This window comes from Perna viridis, chromosome 2, assembly GCF_037379345.1.
Source record: "Perna viridis isolate PV_CMFRI_1.1 ecotype Kerala chromosome 2, ASM3737934v1, whole genome shotgun sequence".
Taxonomy (NCBI): Eukaryota; Metazoa; Mollusca; class Bivalvia; order Mytilida; family Mytilidae; genus Perna; species Perna viridis.
In genome coordinates this window covers 51,969,044-51,988,449 of record NC_142446.1, presented here as the reverse complement: position 1 = coordinate 51,988,449, position 19,406 = coordinate 51,969,044, and the positions used below count along the sequence as shown (strand labels likewise).

General features: G+C 32.0%; 2 protein-coding genes and 1 long non-coding RNA gene across 8 annotated transcripts in view; 2 read left to right on the top strand and 1 right to left on the bottom strand.

The window, feature by feature from the left end:
* Nucleotides 1-4,675, top strand: part of LOC148625718 (unconventional myosin heavy chain 6-like) — a 77,402-nt gene extending 72,727 nt beyond the window's left edge. For 3 of the 6 annotated variants that reach the window (XM_088569437.1, XM_088569435.1, XM_088569434.1), the window contains one exon: nucleotides 2,394-4,675. In XM_088569437.1, the coding sequence (XP_088425563.1) occupies nucleotides 2,394-2,552 (159 nt within the window). In that variant the 3' untranslated portion in view covers nucleotides 2,553-4,675. The remainder of the gene's footprint in view (nucleotides 1-2,393) is intronic. The other 3 variants (XM_088569436.1, XM_088569433.1, XM_088569432.1) reach the window with 1 other exon arrangement.
* Nucleotides 4,676-11,966: 7,291 nt separating this feature from the next.
* On the top strand, nucleotides 11,967-12,892 carry LOC148625717 (uncharacterized). Its single transcript, XR_015919968.1, has 2 exons — nucleotides 11,967-12,428; nucleotides 12,851-12,892. It is a non-coding gene; the product is annotated as an uncharacterized LOC148625717 (long non-coding RNA).
* Nucleotides 12,893-12,968: 76 nt separating this feature from the next.
* Nucleotides 12,969-15,037, bottom strand: LOC148625716 (alpha-2Db adrenergic receptor-like). Its single transcript, XM_088569431.1, has one exon. The coding sequence runs from the start codon at nucleotides 14,925-14,927 to the stop codon at nucleotides 13,647-13,649; it is 1,281 nt and encodes a 426-aa protein (XP_088425557.1). The 5' UTR covers nucleotides 14,928-15,037; the 3' UTR covers nucleotides 12,969-13,646.
* Between the last annotated feature and the right edge of the window lie 4,369 nt (nucleotides 15,038-19,406).

Below are 19,406 nucleotides of genomic sequence, written 5' to 3'. Positions count from 1 at the left end.
AGAATGGTACCCCATACCCACTAAAATTTCCGTGAAAAACCCAGAATTCGTATGTGGTAGATTAGCATTTTTTAAATGGTGTTTGATACATATATGCAAATCATTCATTGTAGTTGCTTCTTTGAAACCTTATATTTATAAAAATAATGATAGCAAACAAAATCAAATCATGTAAAAACTGTGATATTTTAAACAAAAATTATACAATTTACATGCTTAAATGTGTGATAATCTGTTTTATTTTTAAATTTCCCCTTTTTGAAATATTTTGTCGTCTTCGGGACATCAAAAGCATAATTTTGCTTGACAATGTGATTGGTACAAGAAGATTGTCATAATAATGGTTGAGATGCTACATAAATGTGTTTGAATATACAAAAGCTTGTTTGAAGTAGGGTACTTGAAAGACATTGCCCATTATTTGCGAAATGGAAGAAAATATTAAACTCTGAAAATTCCCAATTTTATGAAACTCATTATTGTCAGTTTGACACTGAAAAGAACTCACCTGAAATGAGAAGATATGTTGAATACATCGATAATAAAAACAATAGTACCCAACATGTCTTTTTATGTGCTAATAATTAACATTTTGGTTCATATTATGGGTGGGGTGTCAATTTTTTACCTAATTGGACTTGGAAAAGTTCAAATATTTATTACTTGAGCTCATTACAAAGCTAATATATATAGTTGTATTTGAATATACAAAAGCTTTTTTGAAGTACGATATTTTATTTGAAAAAAAATGCCAATTATAGGTGAAATATTAATGGAAGGAAATATGAAATTCTGAAAATCCCCCTTTTGATGAAAAACTCATTATTGTCACATTGAAACTGGAAAGTATGCCCATGAAATGAGAAGATATGTTGGATACATTGATAATTAAAACAATAGTATCCAACATGTCTATTGTACATTATTTATATATTAACATTTGGGTTCATTTTGAGGCATTTTTTTTCATGGGTAGGGGTGGCAATTTTTCACCTAACTTGACTTAGAAAATTTCAAATATTTATTACTTGGGATCATTTTGAAGCTAAGACACTATATTAATTTACTGTATTACACAAAAGCTTGATTGTACTACAGTATATTGAGAAAAGGGAAATAACGAGTGACAGAAGAAATTCTGAAATTCTGAAAATTCCCCTTTTTACGATTTTATAGTAATTCTTACCCCAAAATGAAAATCTAAGTGCTTTAATTGATCAGATATATTGGTGACATCATTATCTTAATTATGAATACCTAAAATATTAGTTTTACGTTGTCAGTATGCTGTGAATGAGAATTCTGTTTGATACTGAGACCAGTTTTCTAGGGGTAGGGGTAATATTTTTATCATGATTGAAAATCCTTTTTTGAAAGTTATTTTTTGATAAATTCTGACTATGAAAATCCCCAAAATTCATCAAAAGAACCCCAGAAGTATAAATTGTGATAATACTAAGCAGAAAATACCAAATAAGCCATTTTTTACTGAAGCATAAATACTCTAGGGGTTTTGACATTGAAAAATATGTCAAGTTAACCGATTTTTCGTTGGGGTAGGGGTACATTTTTTCATTTTCCTGCAAAACCCTAAGTGTTACTGCAACTTTCTTTGTACTATTGTAAAGCTGAGATATTGGGCTACATAATGATACATACATATGTCAGTTCTCTTCGTTCTGTAGAAAGAAGAAGTTGTAAAATCAAAAAACTTAAAAATTTGGGTTTTTTTGGGTCAATAAGGTATAAAAAGTAACTAAAAAATACAAAAATGCTTCAGTTTATTTTTTTTGCAACCAAAAAATTTGTAAATGGGAGGTATAAGGGTACCTGAAAACTATATTTTGGTTGATGAGTGGGGGGTGGGGTCACAGGGGTTATCTAAGCCCACATACTAAACCTACAGTAGAAAATAAACCTCAGGTCAAGGGTTGTGCTTCATAACATAAAAATGTTATGTTGAGGATTTTCTTCAAATTCCTGCTCCACTCAAATTTTGACCAATTGAATTTCAAGATTTGTGGAAACTCATAAAATTAAGTCTTTTTTGTGAAACTCAGGGCTGGCCTTTTCTTTCGTTGACAAGACCTAAATCTTCAAAGATATCTTATACATGTATTTGGAGAGAAAGAGGGAGCCCCTCTCCTCAAGAAATGAAAGGAAAAAAGAGTTTTGTACATACTCCTGAAAGCTCACACATATGATTTTAAATAATGGTTTAGATAACAATGAAGATGAAGAAGACGATTCTTATGCTTTAGTATAAAAATGTCTTACTTTATAGATATGGTAAAAAATTGACATACTGTTTTAGTAACTGAGGCAGCTTGTCTTTGAAACTCCTCTTAAAATTCACAACTGAATCTCATGAATTTTCCTGTTTATTTTCTTAGGCCTATGAAATTGCACACCTTATCAAGGACTATATAGAAGAGTTACAGTCACGTTGTGTGATACCAAGGGCAAGACCTGACAGTTTATACCAGAGTAATCGTGTGTCTTCTGTGTTTATTGACGACCATTCATTTGAAACATTAGCTACACTTGTATAACACATGCCTTATCGACTAATGAATAAAAATGGCAGGATTAATCACCATGACAAATTAACTGTATCATAAAATTGGGTATTGTGAAAGTGCATAATATCAATATGCAGTGAAACCTGTGTAGACTGAACATTCTAAATTTTGATTGGTTTAGACAGGTGTTTGTTTTACCCAGGTTCAAAATACATTTAAACTCAAATAAAGGAACTTTAAAAAAAAATACTGATTTAGACAGGTTTTCAGATTATTGAACCCCCAACTTTGCAAGTTTGTTTTTTTTTTGGTTTTTTTTGGTTTTTTTGGGGGAGGGGGGGTGTTCAGTTTAGACAGGTTTCATTGTATTTTCTGTTGCTGTAAGCAGGATCTCAACAGTATATATGCTAATGCATGTTAAGTGTTTGTAAGAATCAGGCAAATTTGAAAAATTAGAAACATGCATATCAAAACCCGGCTTATCTGACAATGTAATATCACTCAAGGATACTTTCTCTATTTGAATAGACCATTATTTGATCTCTGCATCACTGGGTTTGCTCTGAAATTTTCCAATAGAATGTTAGAAAAATGAGGCTTTTGACAGAGTTATCAGACCTTAAAATAATCATTTTCGTTGCATGTCAATGAAATTATAACTCAATTCACCAACATGATATGGAAAATCTCGTTTGTTTTTCTTTGATTCTGATGGTGCAAATAGTCAAATTACACTATCAAAATGATGGTGATTTTTATACCATGTTTCATCCATTGCCTGATTCTTACAGGGACTGACACTTAATAGGAATTATCTTGTAATCTGTTGTTTATTAAACAATTTGAGGTATGTGGCTTAGTTAAGCTTGTTTGCAAGTGATTAAGAACAAAGAAATGTGTACAAAAATCAAAAACAAATTTTCCAGTATTAATCTGTGTAACCAACTATATGTTGTATGTCAGTCAATCACTTTCAAGCCACAAAACCATCAGAGTTATTTTTTATTTCACCAACTAATAAATTGTATTTTTGTCAATATAGATTTTAACAATGTGCAATATCTGCTATTTTAGTCATGATGTGATGACTTTATTATTGTACAGTGAACACTGTATAAACTATTGTTACCAGTATTTTGTTTTTTTTCCCACTAATTTATCTCTAACGATTAGTGCTATGATAAGAGTGTCTTTTTTATATTTATGACCAAAAACGTTTTTGTAACTTTTGTATTAAGATTATTTTTTGTGTGTGAATCTCAACTTTTGGGTTTTTGGTTTTTTTCTTATTTATTATGGCAATTATATGGTTACTTGATTTCAAGAAGAATTATAGGTAAGGTTAAAGATGCAAAATGGAACTACTTCTTTGGTTACCTCTATTTATTTATACGACTACAAAAAATTGGTAACTTACTGTGGTGGTATCAAACTGCATTCTGTGGAGCATTTTATTTATGATCATGTCAAAGAATGCCAAAAAAATCATATAACATTAAACCTAAAAAAAACAAAATATTCTACTGGATATTTCTTGTTTTGAAACATTTTTGTGATTTATAAGTTTTTTTACAAAGCTTCACAGTTTACATTAATGAGTAACACATTTCCTCTTTAATTCTTGTGCCTTCAGCTGTTAACATTAGTGTAGAGAAATTATACATTGTTCAGTCTCAATATTTTATTTTAAGCAGTTGCAATATAAGGCACCTTTTGAAGCATTTCCCTTCATAGTAAAAAAACATTTCTCAATTTACTCATTTAAAACATCAAATTAATATTTTAGAATCTTAGATTACAAAGGCAAGCCTGCTGGTTGTTGACATGTTGTTTTTATTGTAGGGTATTTGAATTATTCCTCTTTGGCCATTCATTTTCAATACTGTGGAAATACTATTGTTCATGGGGTACCAATTTTCGTGACAAATATTGGGATAAGTTTTTTTTTCAAGAATGAAGTAACACGCTTGTGAATGTACCTTATTTTGAAACAAAGATACTTGATTTAACACAAAAAAGGAAGAAAAAACTAGGTCCAGGGGACCAAGGGGAGCTTTACACATAGTAAGGTAGTGGCTGACAATGTCTTTTTTTTTTTACCAATTATTTATTTTATACTTTTCTACGTTCTTTTTTATATCAATAAAGAAAGTTATTTTTCTTGCCTCCTTTTGTATGCTGCTTTTAACTTAGCTTCTTCTAACTTAGTACATTGATTAGTGTATATATCAATTATTGTCAGAAATATTATCAATTTATATAATCATAATGCAGCATTATTAATTTTTTACAGAAAATTTTAATATTATTCTACCAAACCATTCTATTATACAGAGTATCTATTATTATATAGATAGCAGTGTTTTATAGAATGTTCTCAATGTAATTAATTTTGATAAATCACACTGTGAAATAAATTCGGTAATTTCACTCTTGCGCTTTCTCCCGCTAAAACGTCACAACTTTGATATCAATCCACAAATCACAGAATTCAACATTCATATTGAAAATATCAATAAATTATGAATAAAATCTATATAATTAATAGGATAATCAATTGGTCATTGTGAATAACCAAAACATTATCACTCATGCCAAGAATGCTTGAGGATTCAACTCGTGCGTGGAACAAGTTCCGCACACTCGTTAAATCTAGGCGTTCTTCGGCACTTATGATAATATTTTAGTTATTGACTCTTTCCAATTAATTATCCTATTTAGATAGAAGTTAATTTACCAAAGATGTATCTAGGAGTTAAAAAAATAAAAACAGACTATTTAGATAGAAGTTAATTTACCAAAGATGTATCTAGGAGTTAAAAAAATAAAAACAGACATTTTTTTTAATATTTGGGGAAAATGTATTTCAGTGATCTTTGATTTAATAGACATATATGGAGGCCATTAAGAAAAATGATTAGTTATGTTTCTCTGATGTCATTCAGAGGCAAATGAAGCAAAAAGAAAAGTTAGAATTCAAATATACAAATAAGTTTAGGCAGTATTTATTTCGTTAGCTTGAATACAAAAAAATTATGGCTAATAATCAATTTTACTGCATCAAACTTCTGACTTATGAAGGCATATTATCATTGTTGTTGCCATTGCTGAATTATGAATTGATGTGCTGTAATACCTAATGCTTTACATTACTTTATCATTTAACTTACTAAAATCATCAGGTTCTCTTTTAATATTTCATTGCTGTGGTCATTAAATTTAACATTGACTCTACCATATCAATGATTTTTTTAACCTTAGAGATTTTTTTAAGGGTTTTTAGCCCTGCATATTTGTACTTATTTTTACATGTTTATTTAATTTATCTAGTCTAACAAGATTTATATAGTTGTTATACTAACTTATTTTTCAATTCACCATCTGAATGTGTTTTTGATATTTGTTTTCATATTGGTTACCACATGGTACAGTATTGACCTTTCACTTTGTTTTATTAATGTATGGACCAATGAAAAATAGCAGGTACAAAGGTATTGAGACCAGGCTTATCTGTGCTGAGAACCAAAGGCAAAATAAAGTCTATATTTGGTGTAGCCCATGCAGTTATTGGGTTTTAAAAAGGTCAGTATGAATATTTATTGACCTGAAATATTAGTACTGACCAAGGTTGAAGACCGAGGTTAATAGTCACTATTTTATTTTTACTAATACTCATTGATCAATATTGGCACATACTGAAAGAAATTTGTAACATAAGTTACTCCTTTATATATCTTAAAGCCAATATGACTGTGTCTTGTAAAATTTACACAGCTTTAACGGGTAAATGAGCAGCCAGTATGTAATTCATTTGGTATTTTTCGCTGTACTTCCATTTTTGAATCAGGTGAATATGGTAAATACTGTTGTTTTGAAAGACACTGTCCATTTACTGCTCAAGCATTTACACAGAGGAATAATTGATAAATAGTATTTTTACCACTTTGCCGGCCTTGTATTTGCATCTTCAAACATATTTGTATGATATTCATCAGTGTTGCAATATTGATTTTTAAAATGAGCTGAAGTAAAAAATAAATAAGTCAGATTTAAAAAAAAAAATTCAGAATTATACTCATTATATACAGAACTGTTCACTTTATGAATTCCATTTTATTCTTAAGTATGGTATCATCTGGGTAGTATTTTTAATTCTGGTTATTTATCCCAAAAATTTTTTTCTTTAAATCATTATATATAAAAAAAAATCAGATATGATTTGATAGTTATTCACAGTTTTAGAAAAAATAAAATTATAACAGATAAGATTCCTCAGAAAATATAAATTCTAGGACACAGGAATATTTTTTCTTATCTCTTACCAATAGATTGCAATGAGAAGAAAAAAAATACGACATTAGTCAAAGTCTAGCTTATTTGCTAAAATTTCATATTTTAAGATTTAAGTTGTTGGAAAAAGCCTTGCTTTCTGCTATGGGCTTAGGACAAAATTTCTGTGTTGTTAATCATTTAATTGTTATGTAGCACTCCAGATAAGAATTATGCAAAATATGATCCATAGTTGGAAAGCCTACATATTTTTATTTTTGACATTTTGTTTACAATGGTAAACAGAAAGTAACGTGGTTTTTGATATAAATCTTGTTCTTTGTAGATAAAAGTTCTATAGAATTCAAAATTAAAAGATTTAATTCTGAAAATGACATTGAAATACAATAGAAACTATTGGATTTTTTAAGTGAATTATCTCCTAAGAGCAGGCAGATTGGGATGAATAATTACCGGCATACATTTCAATATATATTCCCAAAACACAACTGTAGTACCAATAACATAAATATGTAGCCTTTTTTTAGGGGTGTATCACATATTACTGAATTTGCATGATTCTTACAAAGACTGCTACTTATGTAGTATTACTTTGTTATGTATTGAACAACTTTGTATATATTTATTAATGTGTTCAATTTAGATCTACTCTATGCAATGTTTATGCATTCTATGTTTTAGGTGTTTTGTCTTTATGCATAAATTATGTACAGTGTATTTTGGTTTTGTCTCAAATAAATTGAATTTACAGCCAACAAGGTTACTAAATTATAGATGATGCAGGTCAGAGAATTTTTCAATAAGCCTCGTCAGAGTTAAATATAAGTAGCAGATCATGGAGGGAGGATCTTGAGTCAGATCTCCCCTTTTGTTTGAAAGTTTGTGTTTATTTTGTGCAAAATATGGATATAAATGAGCAAATAATAGCTTGGAACAAAATCCCCCTCAAAGTCTCTGTTTGTATTTTTATTTTAATATTTGAAATGTTTTAAAACAATCCTGAAAAGAATTTAATTTGTCTTTGCAAAGCAGTCTGGCCAGGATTTCATTAAAAAAAAAATAAATTCAAGTGATCTGATTGGCCAATATTTGAGTTGAGGAATGATTTGAGGAAAATCTCAATTTCAGATTCTTTATAAAACCAGGCCCTGGTTCTTTAAAATTAATCTTTGCTGGCCAATGGTTACACTTATGTTTTTTTGCTTTGATATATAATTAGGACTGCAAATACGTTATTAGTCTGTGCTTTGCAAACTGTGTACTGGAATGTACATGTATACTGTGTATAAGAATGTACATGTATACTTTGTACTAGAATGTTCATGTATACTGTGTACAAGAAGGTACATTTATACTGTGTACAAGAATGTACATGTATACTGTGTACATTGATGTACATGTGTACTTTGTACTGGGATGTACATATATACTGTGTACTGAAATGTACATGTATACAATGTACTGAAATGAAAATGTATACTTTGTACTAAGCTTCAATCTCTGTATCATGTGTAAAGAATCTCTGTCAGTATATCTGGTGTTCTAAGTGCAATGTTTTACTTATGTGATGTAAAATCTTGTCAATAAATTTATTTTCATAACTGTGCTATATTATTTGCCTTTACTAAATTGGTATAAATTAAATCCACATCATGAAAATCATGGGTTATTGTATTTTGGTGTGTATAATGCACATATTTTTTCATAGAAATAATTTCCTGAGCATGGGGTGTGTATTATGCATCATTATTAACTGATGACTTAAAATACAATGTAAATTGCCCCTTTAATACAACAGGAGGTTTTAGCAACCATAATTTATACAGGGCAATTGTCCTGTATTAATTTAATACAGGACACATGCCCTGTATTAATTCTGGCCCTGTATAATATAGATCTACATAGAAAAGAACAGTTGGGGTGAATAAATGCATCAAGAGATCTGGAGAGTTACAGTCTTCACTAGGAAATATGAGCTGTATTTAAAGATTTGTACAGATAACTCCTGTTATTTTAAGTCATCAGTTAATAAAGGGATCATAAGGGATTCGCCTCGGTCCAATACAAGTGATCTCAACCCAATACGACTGTACTTGGACATAATACAGGATTAATATGATTGATTGATTGATTGTTGGGGTTTAACGTCCGAGCAGCAATATTTCAGCTATATTCAGACGATGAACATGAAACGGATGATAAAATGAACATGAAATGATGATGAAATGAAAAACGGGATGGGACACAAGGCCAGTAGGGTCGACAAATTTTGATTGCTACTAGCAAAAGGGAGGGATGCGTAAGGTCGGGCAATTTAGCCTCCTGTGGCGGAGCGCAAAGGTTCCTACTCCTATCGAATACCACAGCAGGGTTCTTTAACGTGCGAGGAACGTGGCATCTTTCCCAACACGGTGCGGATTAATATAAAAATAATCATTTAATAACCCTATATTATTAACCAACTACCCAAAATACATTAAAATATGTCAAAAACTGACCAGTTGATATGAATTCAAACCAGGTATCGATACAAAGCAAATATGAGTACAGAGGGGCAATATGGATCAAACCACGGCCAATACGGCATAATAATTTCCGGTTGTTTGACACCGCCATTTTGAGTTAGAATTAGATTTCATGAACTTTGATCACCAAGACTAAAAGCTGCAGAAACACAAAAAAATCTTCCATTTTATACAAAAAGGATATTTAAGACTGATTAATGGAAATAAACCTACATGTTCTTGGTAAAACTTGGTTAATAAAATTGTCAATAAATATGTAATTTCATATTGGCCCTGTTATGGGTTTTGGTCAATCATATTGGCCTCGCCAGCCGTATGGCCCTCATCAAATACATCTTCAAGTATTGAATTTTAAATGATATTGTCTTCAAATCAAGTTTAAATGTCTTAATAACATGTTTCAGACATATGTTGTACAATATTTCTTTCTTGTAAAACAGAGATTAAAATGAAACAACAACTTTAAAGTATACAAGGAATGTTTAAATTCTTTTTTTTACTATCTCTTTGGTGTTGTTTGGTGTGTTCTGTTGTTGTTTTTGTTGATTATGATGTTATGTTGTTCTTGATGTTATCTTAAGTTTTCTAAAGTTGTAGTCCTTGTTTACAGCTGTATGAATTCAAAGTTGATCTACTAATATTTGGTTATCTTGATGTACTTTAGGGCCGGGCAAAACAAAAAACAAAAAACAAAAAAAAAAACGTAAAATGACCCCACACAGGCAATGTCAAGTTAGACAATTCATGCTTGTTCTCACTTTTGGTTGGTGAATTTTGTCTAGAACCAGCTTAATGTATGTCTCAGTTGGATTTATAATAACTCCATTTAGAAGTTTTTACTCTTCAAGGGAAAAATCCATAGTCTTATCATTTGGATCTCTATCATAAAAATGAGATGAGCTGAGCCATGTATGCATCATGATTTTATAAGCTATAATGAGTGACTCCACAGTTTAAAAAAATGCCCTAGAAAATAGCCCACTCTTCACTGGTGACTAAGCCTTGTTTCCTATTATTATTACATTAGTAGTCAGACTGTACAATTCAGGACTTGTTTGGATTGAGACCACAATCACGATTTACATTTTGTTTATTATTTGGTATATTTTATTCAAAACTTGTTTTTAAAAACATATTGACAACTGTATTTATAAGTGATTTTATCCAGTTTGTCCCACTATTTCCTGTTTACTACTACTTACTGTAAGTGTAAGTATTTGTAAGAATCAGGCAAAATGGGAAATATCAGAAACATGCATGTCAAAAACCCACCAATCTGACAATATGATTTTACTCAAGAATGCTTTCTCTATTTGAATAAGTCATAATTAGAACTCTGCATCACTGGATTTGCTCAGAAATTTTTCAACAGAATGTTAGATAAATGAGGTTTTTGACAGAGTTACCTGCTCTTGAAATGTCAGTCTAATTAAGATTAAATCTTTAATTATGCTACCCTCTATTTTAATCAGATTTTTAAAATGTTCATTTTCAGTGCATTTCAATGAAATTATAACTCAATTTACCAAAATGATATGGAAAATCTTGTTTTTTTCCCTTGATTCTGATGTAAACTTTCAAAATTAGTTTTTTTCATACCAGATTTCACCAACTACCTGATTCTTACAGAGACTGACACTTAATGAAAAAAAAAGATCAATACATGACTACATCTACTTAGTATTTCCTGGCAATGTGGATATACATAGCTAAGTTAAAGTTGATATTATATATTTGCTTATGACTACATTTTGGTAGGCTGAGTTATTGCCTTGCTATATAAGGAAGAAAATGATATATTATTTTAGATATGTCTCATTTGCTGCATATGTTTATAAAAACAATCTAATTTGATATTAGTAGTTTTCAGTTTGCCACAAAATAGGCGAATCTTTGATCTGTCCAGAGGTGTTCCATAAATGATTTTTGTTTAAAGTTCCGATTGGACGCAAAGTAATCCCTTTTGGGATTCAGCCTGGAGATAATTTTTTGTTTTGATTCTGGTCAAAACAAAACAAAAATATCTCCAGCGCCGAATCCCAAAAGGGATTAGACGCAATGCATAAAAAAAGACAGTAAAGGAACAATAGTTATAGGTTTCAGTGCTACTTACTATTAAGGATTATTCAAGTTACAAAATGAAAAAAAAAGGTTTCTTTTTCAGGGTGTATTCTTATTATACTTCTATTTTTTTGCACATTTTCATGAGTACATTCATACAGTTTTAAATTCAGTAACTTCATATAAACTCAATAAAGGCGAACCGGAAAGCTCGATCCGTATGGTCAACATCTCACACGACGACTGGCTGGTGTAACTACGTGCGTATACCAATCCATATAAAATTCAGACACTGTGATTATTGGTTCAGCAAAACAAAATTCCACCATACGAATTTTAAAACTTCAAAAATCAAATTTTATCTAATTAACACTTTAACTGACATTTCTTCATATTTCAAAATGAAAAATGGGGGTCAAATATCACTTCCTTTGGCAATTTTGAAAGAAACTAAAAATCCCTATACATTTCAATAGATTTTTTTCCTCGTCAATTATATCCCCTTAGGTAGAATTTTCAGGCTAATCATTACCCTTTGAAAGAGGCTTTTTGAAATAACATATTTATTTTTACTATTTTAATTAACCATTGGAAATAGTTTAAATGTATTATTTCAAACACTATTAGTTCGTAGAATTTTTTGTATGTATGTATGACGTTGCAAGACGACAGAAAGGAATGCTCCGTGTAATATAGTGTGGACAAGCTGATTTTTACTTATCAAAATAATTATTGTTTTCCATTTATTGACTTATATTTCTTTCGAAATTTTGATCTGTTCTCTACAGTGGTCTGAGTTACTCTACGCTTCGTTGCATTTTGCATTTTCTTCGCATTGTGCTGAAAATCTGCTCACTGGTTGTTATTGGATTTAATATATTTAGAGGTTGGATGTTCTAGTTTTTCCACTTGTGAGTAGTACTATATTTTGGTATAAATACTCAGAACTTTTTATAGTATTTCAATGTGGAACTGGGAGGCCAAGATGAATGTCCGCTTTTAATTGTTAGAAGTATAGCCAGCAGATAAGGTATTTATGATGTTACTTTTTCATGTTCTTACTTTTCATTTTTCGTACTGGCACTTTTGCATTTAAAGCATTTTTGTATTTCAATGTTTTATTTCAATTTGTTTTATTGATTTTGCAGATCATTGAATCAGTTTAATTGATTTAATGTTATACCTTGTTATAGTGAGTACTTATAAAGGACTTTAAATGGTCAGTTGTGTACAGTTATAGTTAACTGTGGGTATTACATTTAAATATTCAATTGATGATTTGTGTTCTTTTCGTGTGTTCGTTAAGTTGAATTGTTTTGAACATGCAAATGAATTTGATTTATGCAAGTTGTTTGAATATTTGCAATGATTTTCTATGCTTTGCATGTATTTGACAATAATTGGTCTATTTTGTATATTTATTCATTATTCCTTTTGTTCTCTATTTTGTAGATCTTTCAATGCCTTCTATGTGTTAATAAAAGTAGTTCCACATTCGTGTTATATTTGGGCCAGCATTTACCATCACGCCCCACTTGGTCACAATAGTATTATTGCGTAAGTTTTTTTTTCCACATTGGTTTAGTTATTGGTCCGAAGCTAGCCATATTGGACAGCTAAATCCGCATTGAACAGCTATTTCCCACACTGGCGCAGTTTTGAATTTTTGTATCGTATTGGCAGTTTTGATCATATTTAGGCTAATATTCGAACGTAAGTCAATAATAGGTATGATCTACCTTACCGTTACGATAGTCTTTTCTGTGATCAGATATGTATTTAAAAAAAAAACATGCATTCATATCTCACTAAATCATTCAATTCAATAACGGCAACTCTTGTAATAACTGGTTGTTATGTGGTCTGTATGTGTTTCTGAATTAGAAATAAAAGCAAAACTAGTGGTTTTTGACATGCATGAATCACCTCCTGTCTGATTTTTATAAAGACTGGTACTCAAGCGTGACTGCAGAGCTAACCGCTATCGAAAGTATTACTTAACAATTTTAAGATTCTTAAAATTCTTTAAAACGACAAGGGCACTATACCAATGAAGTTCAGAACTGTCATCACAACTTTATGTCTGAAAACAAAATGCTAAATCATTAGAATTTTTTTTACTAAAAATATAAACGATAGTCATCATACCTATCTACAAAATCCCAATTAGCACAAGACTACAACCATTCAAAAAAAAAAAAAAAAAAAAAAAAAAAAAAACGAAAAAAAAAAAAACACTTTTAGAATATCAACGAACATCATAATTTTTACATCTACATATTTTGACAATAATACTTTTAGCGACTCTTTTTAAAGCATTTCTAAACTTCATGTCAAAAACACTATAAATGATTGGGTTCACGGTCGCGTTTAGGAAGTAGCTCCTCAGGAAAAACCTATAAGCTACTTTCTGTGCCGAGTTCATATTACGTATGAAGTCAGGTATTATTCGTTCGCAAATGATCAGGATCAAATGAGGAAGATATGAAAATATGAAAGCGAAAGTTACTAAAAACATCAAATAAGTAGTATTTTTGGCTAGGTTACGTTTTCGCTTAATCTGATCCAGCTGGGTAGAAGATGGCTGATGAACCATCCTAGGCTTCTTGGGGGCATCGTCGATCGTCTCCTGTGATACGTTGGAAGGTTCATATACATTGTCTTCTTTTGAATCGTCGAGTGTATTGTCTGTGCTGTTGTCTCTAGACATGTCTACGTGATTGTTGGATTTTGAAACCTGATTCTTTCTCCTAATACTCCACAATGATCCTTTGCTTGAAGCTTCTTTACTGTCTATAGATTTATTGTTGGATAGCGTCATACTTCTCCGTTGCTCATTCTTGTAGGCAAAGAATCTTACCTTCCTCCCAATTAAAACGTACATCACTACAAGTATGACAAGACCGGGAACGAACAAAGCAAAAATAAATGCCGTATAGGCCTTGGGATATATTGTTTCTCCGTATAAGTTGTTTGTAGAACATTCCCTGCCAACCAGATCGATTCCTTGGTACTGAAATTTGGTCGTTTTGATGCCATACAGCAAAGTAGGTGGCCATGAAATTGAAGCCGAAGCGAAGAACAATACAACACACAGTTTTATGGCAATACTGTTGGTTATCTGTTTGCCATGGGGTCGGCATATTTTCCTGAACCTATCGATAGCTATAGAGATGAGAACTCCACTGCTACACATACTGGTCAGTACGTTCATAACCCTGGATATCTTACACAACACAGGGCTATCAAACTCATATTGATTCATCACTGTAATTATCTCCAAAGGAATATTGATTACACAAGTAATGAAATCTATTATGGCCAAATATAAAAGAAAAATCCTTGAATTTGACTGTGTATAAACAAACCCATAGATGTAACAAACAATTAGGTTTCCAATGGAGCCCGTAAGTCCAATAAGTCCCAAGTAGATGGCTATTGGAATGTGATTTACCGTTTCCTCTCTATTAATCTTGGAGAGGGTTTCCGAAGTATTATCCATTTCTTTTTGGAGTAAAAAAGTTGTCATCTACATCCGCAGCAATTTACCAGTTTTGGTAATACTAATTTTTGAGGATCCGGTGTCATCCGTCGCGAAATAGAAATAGGAAATGTTTTGTTGTGTAATTTACTTGTCAAACTACTTATAATCCTTCGCTTTATATAAAATTGGGGTTATGAAATAAACATCATGTTTTGAGTGGCGGACAGTGTTTTTTTTCACTTGATTATCACGTCGTGACGATGCATGTATGTCGTAGGGTCGCCTCGCTCGTTTAGCTCCACATTTGGAAGATATGACTAATAAGGGTAAGGGCGCATCTCTTGTGAGATGTCACCAAATTTCTGTAAGAATCATCGAAAACTTAGGGATGTTTGTTGAAAATTGCATGTCTTAAGGTCAGGTAACTGATAATTTTAAAGTCTGAATAAATATACGTCCACAAAAATGCGATCGTATGATGTTACATACGGCGCTGTCGTCGGTGGCGGTAGCGATGTCTGTAGAATTTTGGTTTTCGCACAATAACTAGAATATAAGTGGACGGAGCTTTATAAAACAAAAAGTGTGCTTTTTATCTTGGTTTTGCTGGAAGACCTTGTTTTACTTAGACATTTTATGATGAAATTCACTGAATCCTATTGGACATGTTTTTGACATTTTTGTTTGAGTAAACAATGTGTGCTTACCAGCTGCTTTTGGATTTTGAACTAGCGTAAAGGAAAAGCGAGTACTCTTTCGAGGTAGATACAGCTTGTTGTCTTTTGTTCTAATTGTTAGAGTTTTTGTATTCTGTATTGATCTCAAGAGTTAAATCTGAATTAAACAGATTTTGATAGTTCGTTTTTATTGTTGTTTTTCCCACCACTCTCCCGTGTCAGAGAAGGATTGAGTGCTCACAACCCCGCCACATACTTTATGTGCTTGTCCCAAACAAGGAACCTGTAGTCCAGTGGTTAAATGTTGTTGATTTTTATGTTCATTGCTATTCGTTTTACTTTTTTTCCTATATATTAGGTCGATTTTTTGTCTTTATGAATAGTTTCACTTCACTTATTTTGGGGCTTTACAGCTTGCTTTATTGCCCGGGTTTGGTTCATCATTGAAGACCGTGTGGTGACCTGTATAAGTTTGATCGTTCGTTGCCTGCATGGCTGTAAGTGGATGACTGCCTTGTTACCAATCATATTATACTTATTATATGGTTCAATATTACAAAAATCTACGCGCGCTTCAATTTTTGGTGGTTACAACCTTAATCGTTAGGGAAAAAGGGCAAAAACAAACTGGTTCTGGGTTTCCGCACAATAACTTGAGAAAAAGTCTATGGATCTCTTCGAAGTAGTAGTCATAGAAAGAATGTTATGATTGAGTTCATAGGTTATGATCCTAACGCCGTTTGAAAAAAAGGGATAAAATCAAATGCTATTTTGGGTTGCCAGACAATAATTTGAGTATCTTTGTATGGATCCATAGCTACCAAATTATACAACAAAATGCCTCATTACTTAAGTCGAGTTGAAATTGATTTAATAGATGAGGTGATCCTAAACGGTTAGGAATAAGGGCTTTAACCAAAAAAAATTCTGTTTTACGAATAATAAATTTACTCAAAGTGTGTGGATTTCCATGAAATTGCACTGCAAGGCTAAATACCACAGAACTCGGACTGAAATTAAACTTTGGACTATTATCTTTATCGTGTAGGAATATAAGGGACCAAAAATGGTCAAAACAAATTTTGTTCTATTTTCTGGACAATAACTAAGGTAAAGGATTGACTTTGGGGGTTACGACCCTAATCGGACAAACAGAAGACTTTTTTTCTGGTTTCAGAGCAATTATTTGAGCTAGTGCACGAATCCCCATGAAATTGTTCCACAGATATCATACGATAATAAAATGCTCCCTGAACAAATCGGGCAAATATGAACACAACATTTAAGCTTTACAGAGCGATGAATTTTGATTGTAATTGAATGTTTGACTCAGGATGAGATTTTGACTTGAATAGAAGTGGTTAAATAACCAAGTACGACTCCATATGAAATTCAGACACTGCCAATAGTTGAGGTGATTCATGGTGCAAAAAACCAACTGAACAAACTTACACTAGTAGAAACAAACCATTCAACAAAGCTTTATGGACAATGCTGCAAGTTTATATAAGTTATAGTAAAAAAAAAACAGAAAAAATAACTCATTTTTGTATGATTGAAATCCTAAAATTAAAAAAAAATGTGTTCTTTTTTCTAAAAACAACCTCGAGCGGATATATTTAGACTTGTCTTAATTGCGATCAATACATTTTGTATCTAATGTGATACTTTTAACGTGTTACATTTATTACAATTGCATTCTAGTACACGTAGTTCTTTACTAAAGAGCCAGTGAGCGACACAAAACCGAAGCTGGTAATGCAAGCAAACTAAAAACAATACAAATTTCCGATATATTCATATTATATAATGATCATATATCTATGTTACTTGTAACTTCTATGGGTCAAAAAGTAGGGTTAACTAGCTCACGGCTTATGAGTTCTGGTTTCTTGAAAAAGTATTACCAAAGTCTTTAGACGAAAAGTCCATACTGATATCATTCCTCTTCAAGGTTGATATGCTGTCCTTTATCGAGTAACTTTTACTGGAATGAGTTGGAGATTCCCCATTTAAGATCACACCCTGACCACAACCAAATAACTTTCTAAACGAATCTTGAAATTTTTGGTCCCTGCAAAAATATATTATCGGATTCGACACGTGATTTATACAGTGTGCAACGAGCAGAAAAGAAAACAATGTTTTCCCTGCAGTACCTGCTTGACACAGAAATGATGGTTCAGCTGTTTCTCGTAAAACATTTAAACCGGTCGTTAGTAGAGTGGTGGAAGAAAAGACGGCCGTCATGACTATGTAGATTATTACCGTTTGGCGTGTTCTTGATTTACGTGTTGTAGCATTTAGACGGCGACTATGTCTGCAAATTTTATACCATATACCACCATAGGTTACAACAAAAAATGATGACAACAAGGCACAGCAAGAAACTAGTATGTAGCTGTTAATCGTGGCCATTTCGTGAACGGATGTACATGATGAAACGGTCCTTTCCCTGAGATTATCCTTTTTAACACCGTAGATCAGGGCGCTATACCACGATAAAATTCCACACAAAATTAAGACGCATAGACAGCATTTGGCGGCGTGGAGTCCTCCTCCCCTGTTACTTTTCATCGGACGAAGAACAACGATATATCGATCTATAGCTATTATAATTAAGACCATCAGCGATGCTAAGGAGAGAAATATCGCCAAAAAGCACCCGATTCTGCAAATGGCATCCCACTGGAACCCGTATCGAAATACTATAGCAACTACATAGAATGGCACAACTGTGGTACAGAAAGTTGTATCGATCGCCGCTATAAATATAACGTATACTCTGTAGTTTGTTTGCTTGTAAAATTTACAGTAGATCAACAGCACCGCAACATTACCAGCCAGCCCAGTGATAAAACAAATAATAAGAAACAACAGTGTCAGTACATCGGAATCGTGTATAGATGTACCAATCAACAGGCTGGTGAAATTTAAAGCACACGAGCTGTCTATGTATTTGTCCATTTTCCTCCAGATAGCGTTTATAGTGTTATTTTAGCCTCATGAAATCAGGAAACGGGAAGTGACAATGAGTGGAAAATAAAATAATTTTTTAAGTACTTGGGTATAATAATGGTATGTTGAAATTCAATTAACAACGATCCAATTCAAAAAGTTGACCTCTAACCTCTTACCGGTAACTGTTTATTTCTACGCATGTACTCAAATAAACCAATCATTCATTATATTATATTCAATATGTCGATATATTTAAGTCGCCCACAAATGCTATATACTTAGACTTATAATAAACCATTTGATGTATAGCTAGCAATGAAAGCCCTTCGAGATTATAATCATCGTTCATAGAAACGAAAAAGATCAATGCTGAGTGCCAATTGGAAAAGCTGTTTTCGGATATTTCACGCAGGGCCAGGCGGATCCATATATTTACAAAAGGGGGCAGTGGTTCCTATCAAGAAATTATATAAAGAAAGAGGTTCCAGGCAGTGACTACACTCCCTGTTCCAGGCTAATATCTTAATATTTGCCTTTCATTTCGTTGTTAAACTTTTAGCAAAAGGGTAGCATAACCCCCGAAAGCATCCTGATATATCATCTAAAGTATCGTGTGTTTTTATTACGGTTGCCACCTCATGACATCTTAAGCCCGGACATGACAAATAAAAATGAAACTTTTTTTATAGACGATGGCATACAAATTTAGATAATGCATTTCTCAGGAATGGTGTCAGTCTGGTGATTTTGCTTTTTGTAGTAATAATTATATTTGGCTATTCTGCCATGTGTTATAATGGAAGAGCTGCATGTGCTTCAGGACCTTATAACTACAAGGAGTGTTTACGGCACCATACATAATTGTTGAAATTTTATTACAAGACTT